This window comes from Corvus kubaryi, unplaced genomic scaffold, assembly GCF_017639235.1.
Source record: "Corvus kubaryi isolate FWS band 111438036 unplaced genomic scaffold, C.kubaryi_AGA036_p1.0 37397, whole genome shotgun sequence".
Classification (NCBI taxonomy): domain Eukaryota; kingdom Metazoa; phylum Chordata; class Aves; order Passeriformes; family Corvidae; genus Corvus; species Corvus kubaryi.
Genome location: NW_024581136.1, coordinates 4,057,224 through 4,070,645, shown reverse-complemented (window position 1 = coordinate 4,070,645; position 13,422 = coordinate 4,057,224). Strand labels below are relative to the sequence as shown.

The following is a 13,422-nucleotide window of genomic DNA, read 5'->3' as shown; positions in this document are numbered from 1 at the left end:
CTCCTGCATTCTTTTTTCCACATTTCATTCATCAACTTGAACTAAATTTCAAACTTTGGGTTGTCAAATCTAACAACTTTTTGACATGTAACTACATTTCTAATGAGTCTGTATTTCCACACACTTCCTTAATGAAATGTATTTTAAAATCTCTCTCAAACTCTAAAAGAAAAATAAAATCTAGTAGACTTCCTTTGTCAAGACACTCTTCCAAACTGCTCAAGTTACAATTAGATAATGAGTTGTATCTATTACAGCTTCACTGCATATTGCTCATTAACTTACTAGTTTAGCAGGACAAACAGGTACATGTGCAGCTGCTTGGAAATTTCACAAATGTTTTCATGGGAAAATATCATTTAACAAGCCCAAAAATCCAGCATTTGCCAACAACAGCAATATATAGCAATTCCAACAGAAAATACATATTTCTCACTCAAATATCTGCTTGGGTTTTCCTGGCTTATTTACACAAGCTCTGTTTCAGTGGCAAACAGGCTGTTTCAAACCCCAAAACCTTTCTGGAGCAGAAACATCAGGTTGAAATGGCAGCATGTGGGGTAGGGGCTCACCCATGGCTGCTGCTCACTGCCACAGCCCCCTGAAGAAGAGGGGGTACCTGGGAGTCCCTGATTGTTTCAACACATCAAGATATTTCTGGTGTGGAAAACTCCTACTGCTTCCAAAGAAAATATTGCACCTCTTCCTGTCTATCCAAATTTCGGTAATTTGGAATTTAAATTCCTATTTGGGACACTTTTTTCCCCAAAGCCAGTATTTTTGGCAGACATGGAAGTTCTTGACAAGCTCATCAGCTGAAAACAATTTATAGCAGTGAATTGAGCAACACCCTTTTCTCCATTATATTCTGCCTACAGCGTGGCCTCAGGAAAACTGCTCACAAATAATTAGGCCAAGAAATACAAGCAGATTCTTCTTACTGTTTATCATAGGTTTGCCAATCCATAACGTCTTTTAGTAATTTCCACCACTCACTCTGTAACTCATGGAATTGGGGAAAATAAATCATTAAATGGCCAAAACCTAATCTCTCCAAATAACACTTGTGATTCTGCTTTTTTCCCCTTTTTTTATTCTCTAAATAATTAATCCTCATTGCTTAAGCAAGTTTGATATGTAGTGAAAGACCTCACTGGTGCTTTCTTTTCTTAAGAAGGAAAAATCCTTTTTAAGGATGTATAGCATTGTTAGCTACAGCTATTATATAAAGATACATTTGTGAAGAACACTGACATGAGAACAAGTAAGACCTTTTTCAATGCAGTAATTTTGCGTTTTACTTTCCTCCTGCCTTCCAGATACTTAAATTCCAGTGTTTTCTCCCCATGCCCAGTGTTTCTTCTCTATTCCCTCCCTACAACGTATTATTTATATTATGTACACATTAGTGAATAAGAGATATTCATATATACCTATTACTATACTGCCTCTATGTCCCTTTCTCCTGCATTTCTCTACAAGACTCCTTTGCAGGACACAGAGCAGGTTATGGTTTATGTCTCCAAATCCATCTCCCTTCTTGGCCTTTCCCTCAGTAGTTTTTGCTAACATTTTCCAATGTACAGTGCAAGAAACACAAGGAGCTACAGGACAGAGTCCAGTGGATGCCACAAAGATGATGAGGGGTCTGGAGCATCTCTCTTGCAAGGGGAGATTGTAGGAGCTGGGGCTGTTCAGTCTGGAGAAGACGGAGGAGATCTCATTAATGCATACAAATACCTCAAAGGAGCGCCAAGAGGATGGTGCCAGACTCTTTTCAAGGGTTCCCAGTTTATGGCAATGGCCATAAACTAAAACCTAAGAAGTTCCACTTCAACATGAGGAAGAACTTCTTTGCACTGAGGATGGCAAAGCACTGGAACAGCTGCCCTGTTCTCCTCCTCTGGAGACATTCCAAACCCACCTGGACACATGCCTGTGTCACCTGCCTGGTGACTGTACCTGGGCAGGGGGTTAGACTGGATTAACTCCAGAAGTCCCTTCCAACCCTGACAATTCTGTGATTCTGCTTCTGCTGCAAACAGCTGATAAGACTGGCATTAGGTGCCATAATCCTTTAAACATTCACACACATTTAACTTCAGAACTTTCAGAGGTTACTTCTGCTTAATAATGAATTACACACGGAAAGAAAGTAACTGTCCAGAGTTAGCAAAAGGGCCCAAGAAGTCGAGTTTGAGCATTGATTAAAGAGCCCCACAAACAGCACCCAGCAGGGACTGCGGCTCTGGGGTTTCACCTGGAAACAGCATTCCACAGGAACACGCTGCCCTCTCGTGCTCCACATTTAAACTGCAGGCTGAGTCACATGGGTCACGCAGCACAAAACACTAGTAAGTATCTAGACTGTACCAATATTCGGAAATCCAGAAAAGCATAGAGACTAAACACACAGTTAACGTTTCTTTTACCCGGATTTTATGGAGATACTAAAATTTTTAGTGCAAAAATGTTCTCCATAAAGCTGCAGGCTCATGTAGAGTCATTAAACTACCTGACCTCAGTTACCTTTGAAGGTCTTCCTAAAAGTACCTTATAAGGTTTAGAGAACCTTGACTATGATTTGGAAACCAGTGATCATGAATTAAATATATTTTCTTGTAAAAGTATATTAAAAATAATACAAAAGAGGTTATTTGAAATTCCCACATCTGGCCTTTTTTCACATGAAAACATGGATTGCAGCTGAATATATCTAAAAAAACCCTACCCTAACATGTAATTTACATAGAAATCTATGGATTTCAACATCATATTTGACTCTCTTACTGCTCAACGACTTGGCATGGCAAGAACCTTCCTGTTCCTTCACTTTAAGTTCCAGTATCAGCAATAATGAGTAAAGTTCTGAACTCCCAAGTGTTTGCCCACGTGCTTTAGATGCACCACCTTCCCCAGGTGCTTTAGATGCATCACCTTCCCCAACAAAGCCGTGTTTTCTTCTCCCCACTGTGTCTTATTTATTATGTTCCCATTAATTCAGTTCTTGGTTACCAACCCTTTTTAAAGCAGAGCAAGACAAACAACCCCCAAAACAAACAAACATCTCCCTCAAAAAATAAACCAACAAAAGAACACACATGCAAAGCAAAATCCACATACCAACGTGGATCAAAGCAAGCACCTGATGATATAACCTATAACTAAGATGACATAAAATAATCAGCCAGCAGAATGAAGCTCATCATTTGGGCATCATAAAATTTCAGCTGTGCTTAAATTAAGTCATTTTTCCAATTAATTACATCTCAATCTCCAAGGTACTTTCAACATTATTTTATCCTGACTTAAATACATGATTTATGAAATTAATAATAGGTGTGCATGATATTGGAGAAGGAAACTGGAGAAGTACACTAGAGAAGGAAATAGAAGAACTAACCATATATGAATTACTATGAAATGCAACCAGTGCATAAGCAAGTATTTGTATTTTATTCACATCCATGAATTTCTGCTACTTTGGCATTGCACAGAAAAAACTAAAAATTTTGGAACAATACACTATCATAAAAATTCAAGAAATTACAGATTATCTGGAATATCATTGTTCTCAGAATAAATTAATGCAGTACCTGATCTTAAAGATGTTGATAAGCTTTAAATAATTTTAGCTACAAGTGCAAGCACACTTAGTTTTCCCAATAATCAAAAGCTGAATATTTTACTTTGTTTTGAGAGATACATATAATATATAAATATATTGCAGCTCCTGTAAGGTATAGAAATTACATGCATTATACCTAAAAATTAAACTTGTTGTGCACCTTTTTGAAGAACTGCGCCAAACCTCAACAAGCTGGCTTTGCTAAAGAGAACCAGGCAATAAAAAGGTGTCTGGAATGAAAGACAGAAATCAAAGGAAGAGAACCTTGACATTTTGAATCAACAAGGTATCTTGTGAACTGTTCTTATTTTCCTCACTTACTAAAACATGCTATGAGGTGTTAAGAAACACTGTATTCCCTAATGGAAAAAAAAAATTAAAAGTGGACCTGCGTGATAATGCCACAACTTGGAACAAAGTAACACGAGGGCAAGTATAGCAACCGGCCATAATGAACCCTTGTGTCAAGCTTAGACAAAATTACCTAACTTGGGAAATTTCTAAGTCTAAATACTCAGAAACAAATAATTTAAGTGGATCAACACAAACATTCTTCAGATTTCCAATATTCACAACTGCTTTGCTTGCATAATGGAAAAGGCTAAAACTCCTAAGTTCTTAAGTCTTACATTAGCAATTATGATTAAAAAACAGGGCACATACCACAGGCAGCCAAAATTCTGATTTGTGCTCAAAAGCCTTTCTTTGTATAACATGAACTTTCTTTTTCTTTATAGTGTAATGAGGCAGCAAAATGTGCATCGAGAAAGGTTACATGTAACCATTCATCCCAGCATTTCCTTCGTACTGAAAAACTAACTCCACAGCTAAGAGGAAGTTTCACTAACAAGTAAAGCTTGTATAAAGATTTTAACAGAACTAAACTTTGCCATATATTGTGATATTAATCAAATTCTATTTTAAACATACTCCTCTATCAGAATTAAAACTAGCAGAATGAAGAGAAATTTTTTTCATCTGCAAGGAAACTAATCTTAACTAAAAATTATCTATTGTGGATTTAACAACTTCTAATACAAAAACACAGACCTTTAACACAGAGATATGCACAAATGTGCATATTCTGTTACACTATTCTGCCTTGCTTCTTCAGGCAAAAGTGCATTTTTCAATGTGTCTGAACAAATACAAAGCAGCAAATGACAATACCGGCTTGAACATCACACACTATAAAAAGCCAGTCTCTTCAGACAACCGAGCTGTTGTCAGATACTAGAATCACATCTCCCACACACAGCAGGATTAGAGATTAGCAGAGTAGTTCACCTTAAAGGAGACTCAAAGAAAAAAAGACTCCTCCAATGGAATCTGTGCAATCCTTTTCCAAACAAAAAATTCATTTAAGTCCTGAATTCTCAGGACAGAACAGCAAATCCTTAAATCACAACTAAGTCTGCTGGACAGGCACATCTGAGTACTGGCATCTAGTAATTTTTGTATATTTATCTGATTATAGTTCAGAATAACACAAAGGGAGACTTTATTAATTCACTTTAAAAAGAAACCTTTAAAGCCACTTACATCACCAGCTGAATATTAAAAACAAATACCTAAAACAAACTTGTGTTTTTTCTTTGACTGACACCATAAATAGGATATCTATTCAAGAATGCAAAAAGGTTTAGATTTGGTTTAAATACAGAGTATTTAAAGACTGGGAATTAGATCATTTAACTCTTTTCACAGCTACTGAATCTAAGTAGAGAAATTAATTTTTTCCCCAGCTTTGCTTTACTGGACTAGAAGTGCTGCCTAAGAAAGTAAACATACTTTGAAAAAAATTCTTGTAGGCAGACTGCCAAAAGACTTACCTTTTTAAAAACTTTTCCTGATGGCTGGATTTCATCTTCCTCTTTTAGGATTTCCCGTGTTCCCAAGAGTTTTTTGTCCTTATATTTAGCTTTAGCATATTTAAAAACTTTGTCGAGTGTATCACATCCAGGATATAAAACTGAAGCTAAGCAATGCAGACTGTTAACAGATCTGTATGCACCCCCAGGCTTGTTATTCACAGGTCTGGCTTTAACCTGCTTGGCTTTTGCTATAGCCTGCTTTGATCCTGAAAGTATGTACCACGGAATGTACGTTATAAGGGAATACACCAGGACGATAAAGTTTATAAACTGTAGAAGAACAGGGTTGATGTTATGCTTCAACTTCATTTTGGCTGCTTGAGAATGTTACAAGAGAGAATTTGGAAACATGGATCAGCTAGACAGGGATCCAAAAAGATCTGAAAAGAGAAAAGAAGAAGTTAGTCGTAAACTATCATTGTTGGCAGGGAGGTATTTTCAAACATAATATTACAATCCATATCCCAGTAGGTTGTCTTATGCTGAAATGAGGCTAGAGGTCTGAACCCCGTATACAAATGAAACCAGACACGGATAGACGAGGTGGAACTGTTCCACTCCAGCAGATTGCAGCACAATGACATGCGCATGGCATCTATTTATTTGAAAATGTTTTGTGATTACACAATTTAAAAGATCCTCTTCAACAACATCAGAGCACCTCCATGTGCACCTTCACTAGCAATCTCTATGAGCCCTGACTGTGAATCACCAGCCTCCCAACAAGCCCTATGAACACAGGCAATGTCACCACTCTGTGCATGGGACTTAAGGCCCAATCATTAAGGACATTGAAATGCTTTCCAAGCCTTGGACACACTGGGACACCCACCTAAGAGAAGGGAAGCTCGGTATGTGACAGAACTTTGCTGGTTTAAACCTAGGGGTTTATTCCCCATCAGTCCTATGATTTCACTCTCAGAACCAGTATGCAATGGGCCCACTAGTATCAATAAACGTGACAATGAGTTAAGTAATATTGGGTAAATACCAGAAAACAGCTTAGAAATATCCCCAAATTCTTAGCAACAGCACTATGAAGAGTTGTTGGTTTTTTTTCCAGAGTCCCTAATGATGCCAGAATATTCACTTGCTTTCATTTTTAAAAGCATTATTTACCATATCCAATGGCCACAATGATGATGCAACTTTTAATGTATTCTACTGTTAAGAAATTATGCCATCTGTCTAAAAGGTTAAAAAAGATAAATCAACAAAATAATTGAAATCTTTATGGAAATCAGGGACGGTTGCCAAAATGGCTGAAGATGGATTTCTGCAAGTCAGTGAGCCACTAGCAATTCAAAATCAGTGTTTTGGACATAATAAACTACAAATGCACTTCACTCAGTTAACCTTTCAAATGTATTGATACAACTTATTAAATCAAGCAACTAATAAAGATGTATACATAAGATGCACAGCTTTTGACAATTCTAAATTAAGTAAATTTTCACTCATAACATGTATTATTCTGTGCTGATGTCTTACACTCTGACTTTCTCCATTAACTCTCTGGAAACCCTAAAGAAAAGAAATTTGAGTTGAAAAAAGTAGTGTTTAAATCATATAAGATCCTTCAGTAGTAATGGAAACCTTGCTTCATTAATCCTAGATCTGCAGTCTTTTTGAGAACAGATCAATCCAACATCCTTCATTTGTAGGATGAGATTAATTCCATCTTTCCCTAAAATTTCCTAAAACTCCAAGCAAAAATATTTCATGATCGTCTTTCTCCCTAACAAGCTGCTGTAACCTCACTGTTAACACTGCATCACTACAGGCACTACATCAAAGTCTGTTCTGCAGAGCATCCTGAGACACATACACAAATAAACCATAGGAGCTCTTCACAGTAGGGACTTACTACAACAAGCAGCAGGAGGGGAAGGAGACTTAAAATATAAAAAATAAATAAAATGGAAGTGTATATATTTTCATTTTCAGATCAAAGGCAAAAAGCAATGACAAATAAACAACAAACTTAAATAGGCTAAAGGGCAAATTCAGTAATCGCTTGAAGAGACTTATGTTCTTAGGCTGTCACTGAAGGGTACTTAATGAAAATAATCATGAGCCAGCCAATCAGCTACTGCAGGCCAGAAAAATTATGCTGTTGTTGATAGCAGCACAGAACAAGACGTTTTAAAGCTGAATCCAGAGTTCACACAGCAAGAGTTTACCCATTTCTCAAAAAGTTGTATGTTGTGCTAGAATCTTGCCTGGCCCAGTTCAGGACGTGAACATCTTTTTCCTCCTTATAAAGCTGGAGAATTTCTCTCTACCTACACAGTAGAAACACAATTTAACCAAACACAAAAATTAAAGCAACTCATTTAATACCTTTAGGCAAACAGTTCTCCAAAGAAATTCCCTTCTGACAAACAATGAAGCCTGCTCAATTAATAGTCTCCCTAGGTTTCATACCTTCTCTTGGTTAGAGAGCCACTGAACCCTTCCAGAAGAGTAGCCTGCCATTTCATTTTGCAGTTATCCCAACAGCTTTATTCTTTCCTCAGAAGGAGAGAGGAACCTTTTCCACTATTTCTATGATAACCATGCCAAGGTCTCACGTCAAGTTCTCTCTTCTGGCTCACTCTTGCAGAATAACCCCCAAACCTGGAAATCTTTGCTTTGAATTGCAGACATAAACTGTGCTTTGCCCACCATTTCATAAAAGGCTGCATTGCAAGAAAGGGTCTGAGGAACACTCCAACAGGATAGACTAAAGGGAAATGTCTTGGACTGTCCTCCTAGCTCAGAAAAGTAAGTATCCAGCTCTAGGAATCTGCTCTGATGTACATCTCTTACCCTGAGTAAATTGCTAATTATTTCAGTTAGTCCTTCACAAAAGTGAGGCTCTTACAAGCCATCTATTAAAAACAGTTTCTTAAAAATTAAGACCATTTTTTTTCACTCAAAATGTAATGTTTTTAAGATTAAAAAGTATCTTTTTCAAATGCAGTTTCTTATCTTACAGGCCAAGTAAGACTCCACTTTTTTTTTCCTTCAAACTCTTATGATTAGGAGATAGCAAACTTTAGTGAGAGAGAGCTCCGATGCTAATGTCTTAAGAATGTGGCAATGGATTTCAGACCGTGATATTTACAGAGCATTTATGCTTGTAACTAATTGTAATTACCATTGTAATTAGACACTGGGAAAGTACAGTGCCTTCTGAACAAGACAGAAAAATATATTCTAGTAGTTTCATTAGAAGGGTAAGTTCCAGTATCTTTGTAGGGTGATGGTTCTAATGAGAGCTGAGCCACAACAAAAAAGAAAGTTCCTTGGTGGCAATAGAAAGGCTCCCCCTCTTTCCTTGTGTAACTGAAGAACAGAAGTTGTATTTTAACTCATCATTTTGTTTATTTATTTGCTATGTTGTTGAAGAGGAAAATACCAGGTAAGCAAAGGAGATGCAGTTTAAAATGCCCTCACGCCCAACAGATTTATCACTGCCATTCCCAGGAAAACATCAAAATCAGCTAAATGAATCACTAAGCATTCAATAAAAAAAATCATTTTGATGACAATGTAGAAGCAAAACTCTACCCTAACTTGAGGCTGCAGTGCTGGCTGTAAGGCAATTATGTTTTACAGCAAGCAAAACCAATGCAGCTGAACATGACAGTACATTTTCTGCTAGTTTTTTTTTTTTTTTTAAAATAAAAAAGGTCATTTAACCTCCATTAAGAAAACCACTTTTAATGACAATGTAAAAGAATAAGACTGTTTGCATTAAGATACAATGCTTGCTCATGCATTTTTCTCTGTAACAATTGCTATTTCAAACATTTAATGTAGCTGTTTTAAAAATTTGAAATGAAAATATATTATTAAAAATCAATTTCCAGAACTAATCTAAAAATTAGAAGTTTTAGAGAATTTTCCAAGGTTATATCAGATTTGCAAGGCCTAAAAGAGAAGTGTTTGCTGTTTAATATTTTGCCTTTAAAAAAGAAGAACTATACAACAAAAATGAAACTTCGAAAGGTTTACTGAAGTACTATACATGGTTTTAAAATTTCACAGAAGTACAATATGTTGTCACCTTATTAATTTTGGAAGCATGTGACTGCTTCTGACCATAAAATGAGTATAAGCAAACCCATCATTTTAGGGCAGGGAAGAGAAAGCAGGACATGATCCTAAGCAGTTTTTGCAAGTATTAGACTATGACACAGTGAGAAAGTTCACTGCCTTTTCAACACTGGAATTTTGTTCTTAAGTAGCTCCTGCTTAATCACTGACAAATAAAAACACATGACAGGTGGTAATATTCTAACTTAGTGGCTTGGTCTGCAGGTTAGCTGTGAACACTCAGGTTATTACACAACACACATCCATCCTGGTTTCACATAATCCTGCTGGGGCTTTTGAGGAATCAGTGCTCAAACCCTGACTAGTGATGCAGGAAAGTTTGAGAGGTGAAATCCTGGATGAAAGAGCTGCTAATTTATACAAGAATATAACTTCTAGAAAATCTGCACAAGCAAAGGGTTCTGCACATATGTAAGAGCTGTTCAGTTACATGTAATTCATGTTTAGTCTGATAGTCACCAAATGGGAAAGAGCAAGACCACTAATTAAATTTGACACACTTGTTCAACAAAAAGAAGCAGCAACCAGCACACTCATTCATGAGTCTGGAGAAGTAAACCAGTACTTTTCAGGACTGATCCTGCTTAATACATAATCAGTGATTTGGCCTGATATACTACTTATACTAATACTGTTATACCCTTTAGTTTTAGAATAAAACTTCTGTTAGATGAGAAAGAAAAAATCCTTAAAGGAATGTGTTTACTAATTGACCTGCTTACAACAATTACATTATGATAAAAGCATGAATTAACAAGAAAAAAAAAACCTTATGCAACTTCTCATCGTGGCAGGTACAGGTACAAGAGCTGATACAAGATGTTCCAGTCTCAGTTTACTCAATAGGAGCTGTCACAGGCAACTGCGTGAAATCTAAAAATGGAAAATCCCCATTAAATATGGCAATTATAAAACGCATCATCCATTTTTTCACTTATTTTGTAATAAATAAATGAAACCTTTTCCTCATCTGATACTGCACTGTCTCACCTCAGAGTCCAGGCCCACTACATCCAAGTTAACACAAAGGCAGATGTAACACACAGCACAGCCAGTTTGGGCTTGAGTCCCATACAATCAAGGTGGCTGCAATAGCTTCAGTTAAACTCACGAGCTCATGGTGCTCGTCTCCCTGACAAATTCTAACTCCCCTGTGGCTTTCAATGTATGCTGCTTCTACCATTTAGGGTAGAAAAAAATAGACCTATCATTGTGTATCCACCCACACAGAGAACACATTTCAGCCTGAGTAATAAAATATTCTTGAACACTTTACAAAAAGACTTAATAAAATAGTAATAATTGTATTTACTGATTTTGCTCTACTATACAAAGTTTTATCTATTGTCCTTTGCAGAAAGAAGTCTTGAAAACCTGTGCCAGAAAATCACATTTAAAATAGGCAAATGGAAATATTTTGTACCTATTACCTTTCTTCAAACATTATTTACACAGCTATTCAGTTCTTAAAGATAATATTTTCCAGTTGATTAACTATTTGCTGCTTGAGGTGAGCATCCAGGGTGCTGACTGCCCCATTTTTTGACTTCCACGACTTTACACATACTAATCAAACAAAACCAAACTCCATCCCAGAGACTCCAAGACACTCTTGCAAAAAAACATTTTGGTCAACAATTTATAGTTGTAGGAACACACACTAAATTTCTCTTATCAGCAAATCATGCAAAAAAACCTCCTGATTTATTAACATTCACAGAAAGGATGAAAAGGTTATTCATAGGGTTAGGCTTTAACAGACAAGATAACTGAGTATCTTCAGGTACTGCCCAATCTCGTCATTACAGAATGTAACATTAGGAGTACCCAAGACAATATAACAAAGCCCACAATACAGACTTCTAACTGTAGCAAAAATCAACTTCTCTTAGTTTACATCTGGACTTAAAAAGTAACATCAACAACCCTGAAAAGGCAGATTTTTACTACATCTGGAATTCACTCAAGAGCTGCCAGTATTTGCTAGCACCCAGCAAGTGAGCCTTTTACAAAAAAAGAGACCAAAAAGAAAGAAATCCCTATTACTCATTTATAAATATTCATGTAGTCATCTGTATAAAAATAAAAAAGCAAACCAAAGGTACACAGAAGCAACAGCCTTTGCTTCACAGGCAAACTCCCTGGACTGTGAAGCAAGGAGAGCCTGAGGCGATGAACGGTGCGCAGAGGAGAATCCCAAACATGTACCCATCTAAGTGGAAGGTCTCTTTTGCAATATGGGTTTAAAGAGCAGTTATATTTGAAAACAGACGTTCATCACAGGTACAGCACAAGTATCTTCACATATTTCTTGAAACAGAAGGGATAGAAATCCCAGCAAGTCCTACTGAATGGCAGAAATGTATGCTCTGGGTCCCTGGAGAAGAGCTAGTGCTCAGCACATCCTCCTGAATTGGAAGCAACAGCAGAGTGGGCACAAGGACACACCTCACCTCCCCAACTCACCCTTCACTGCTTTCCACAAGTCTCTCCTCCCACCACCTCCTGCATTCCCTGAGCACTGCTGCCCTGGCACTGCTCGTGGGAGCTGTAGTGCCCCCCAGCAACAGGTGTGCCAGCAACCTCCAGGCCATCCTGGCAGTCTCCTCTCTCACAGGCCCTGTGGTTTCCACACAAGCGCACACACTGTCCTTGACCCCCACTTGCTGATTTTCCAGCCTCCAACCTCTCCAAGTCACCCTTTTCCAGGCTGCTGCCTGGGTCTCAGCATCACTTCTAGCACAAGGGAGAAGACTTCCCATGAGGCTCTCAAACATCCACAAAGCCCTTCACCCAGCAGACCTGTACCCTGTTACAAACAGGAGTGCCTCTCTGCAGTCAAGCTGGGAACAGATCCATAGCTCTGTCCCAAAGGACATCTGCTCTCAACACAGAGGAAAAGCAACGCTCAGCACACCAACCCCCAGGGACCACCACCCACTGGGAATAAACCCAGCAGGACCTTCCTCAACAGTTCCACATGACCACTCAGGGCTTGTCACAGTTATCGAACAGCCTCGGCTACAGAAAGATCTGGAAGAGGATTGCATGGCTGTAACACAGGCACACACTCAGAGGTTTTTCTGAAACTCTTTCAAGCAAGCAGACAAGAATGAAACGGATTCCCTCATCAACTCCAGTCCTCGATGTCTCACTCCCAGTCCTGAACAAGAGATAACCTGTCTCTCCCTGGACTTTGCTCTCCCTGCTGCTCTACATGCTGTGAAACTGCTGTTGTCTTACACAGAAAGAGGGATGGTGGGAAACCAAAATTGCTGTTGATTATGGCTCTGCTCTCAAAAGGAGGCAAATAAATCTTCAGGACATGGAGAGAATACACTCTCTGAAAGCACCTGTAGGGTAATTCTGAGCTACATTATTCAGATCACCTGTAGGCCTCCAGCTGTGACCCACTTCTAGCACAACCCTGGGTGAATCCTAAGGCTCTTTAAATGCTTCCCGTTGCTCTGCCAGGGAACGCAACGCTAGCCGATGGCCAGAGCCACCTCAGCATTCCCACTCCTGCCCCCACAACTCGACCCACCCAATGCTTCAGCATAAGCAAATCCACAACTCAACTCCAGTCCCGAGGGTAACTCAAGCACTTCTCTGCATGAGCATGTTTCTGAAAAGCCCAGGAGAGCACACACAGACCGTCAGGAAAGAGGCATCATGACCTGGAACAAACCAGTTCCCAAGGTAGGAGTTTAACAGACGGCTGGGGGAGGAAAGGTTGCTCGTGAACTGCACAGCCTGAGAGTGTGATTTCAGTTTGGCTCAAGCAGATTTAACGCTGGGCTGCGAATAAAAACAGAC

The 13,422-nt window shown here is 38.4% G+C and overlaps 1 protein-coding gene across 3 annotated transcripts in view; it reads right to left on the bottom strand.

Moving 5' to 3' along the window:
• Positions 1–10,479, bottom strand: part of ACSL3 (acyl-CoA synthetase long chain family member 3) — a 36,513-nt gene extending 26,034 nt beyond the window's left edge. For all 3 annotated transcript variants that reach the window (XM_042041843.1, XM_042041845.1, XM_042041846.1), the window contains exons 1-2: positions 10,376–10,479; positions 5,461–5,882 (exon numbers count right to left, since the gene is read on the bottom strand). In XM_042041843.1, the coding sequence (XP_041897777.1) occupies positions 5,461–5,811 (351 nt within the window). In that variant the 5' untranslated portion in view covers positions 5,812–5,882; positions 10,376–10,479. The remainder of the gene's footprint in view (positions 1–5,460; positions 5,883–10,375) is intronic.
• Positions 10,480–13,422: the final 2,943 nt, after the last annotated feature.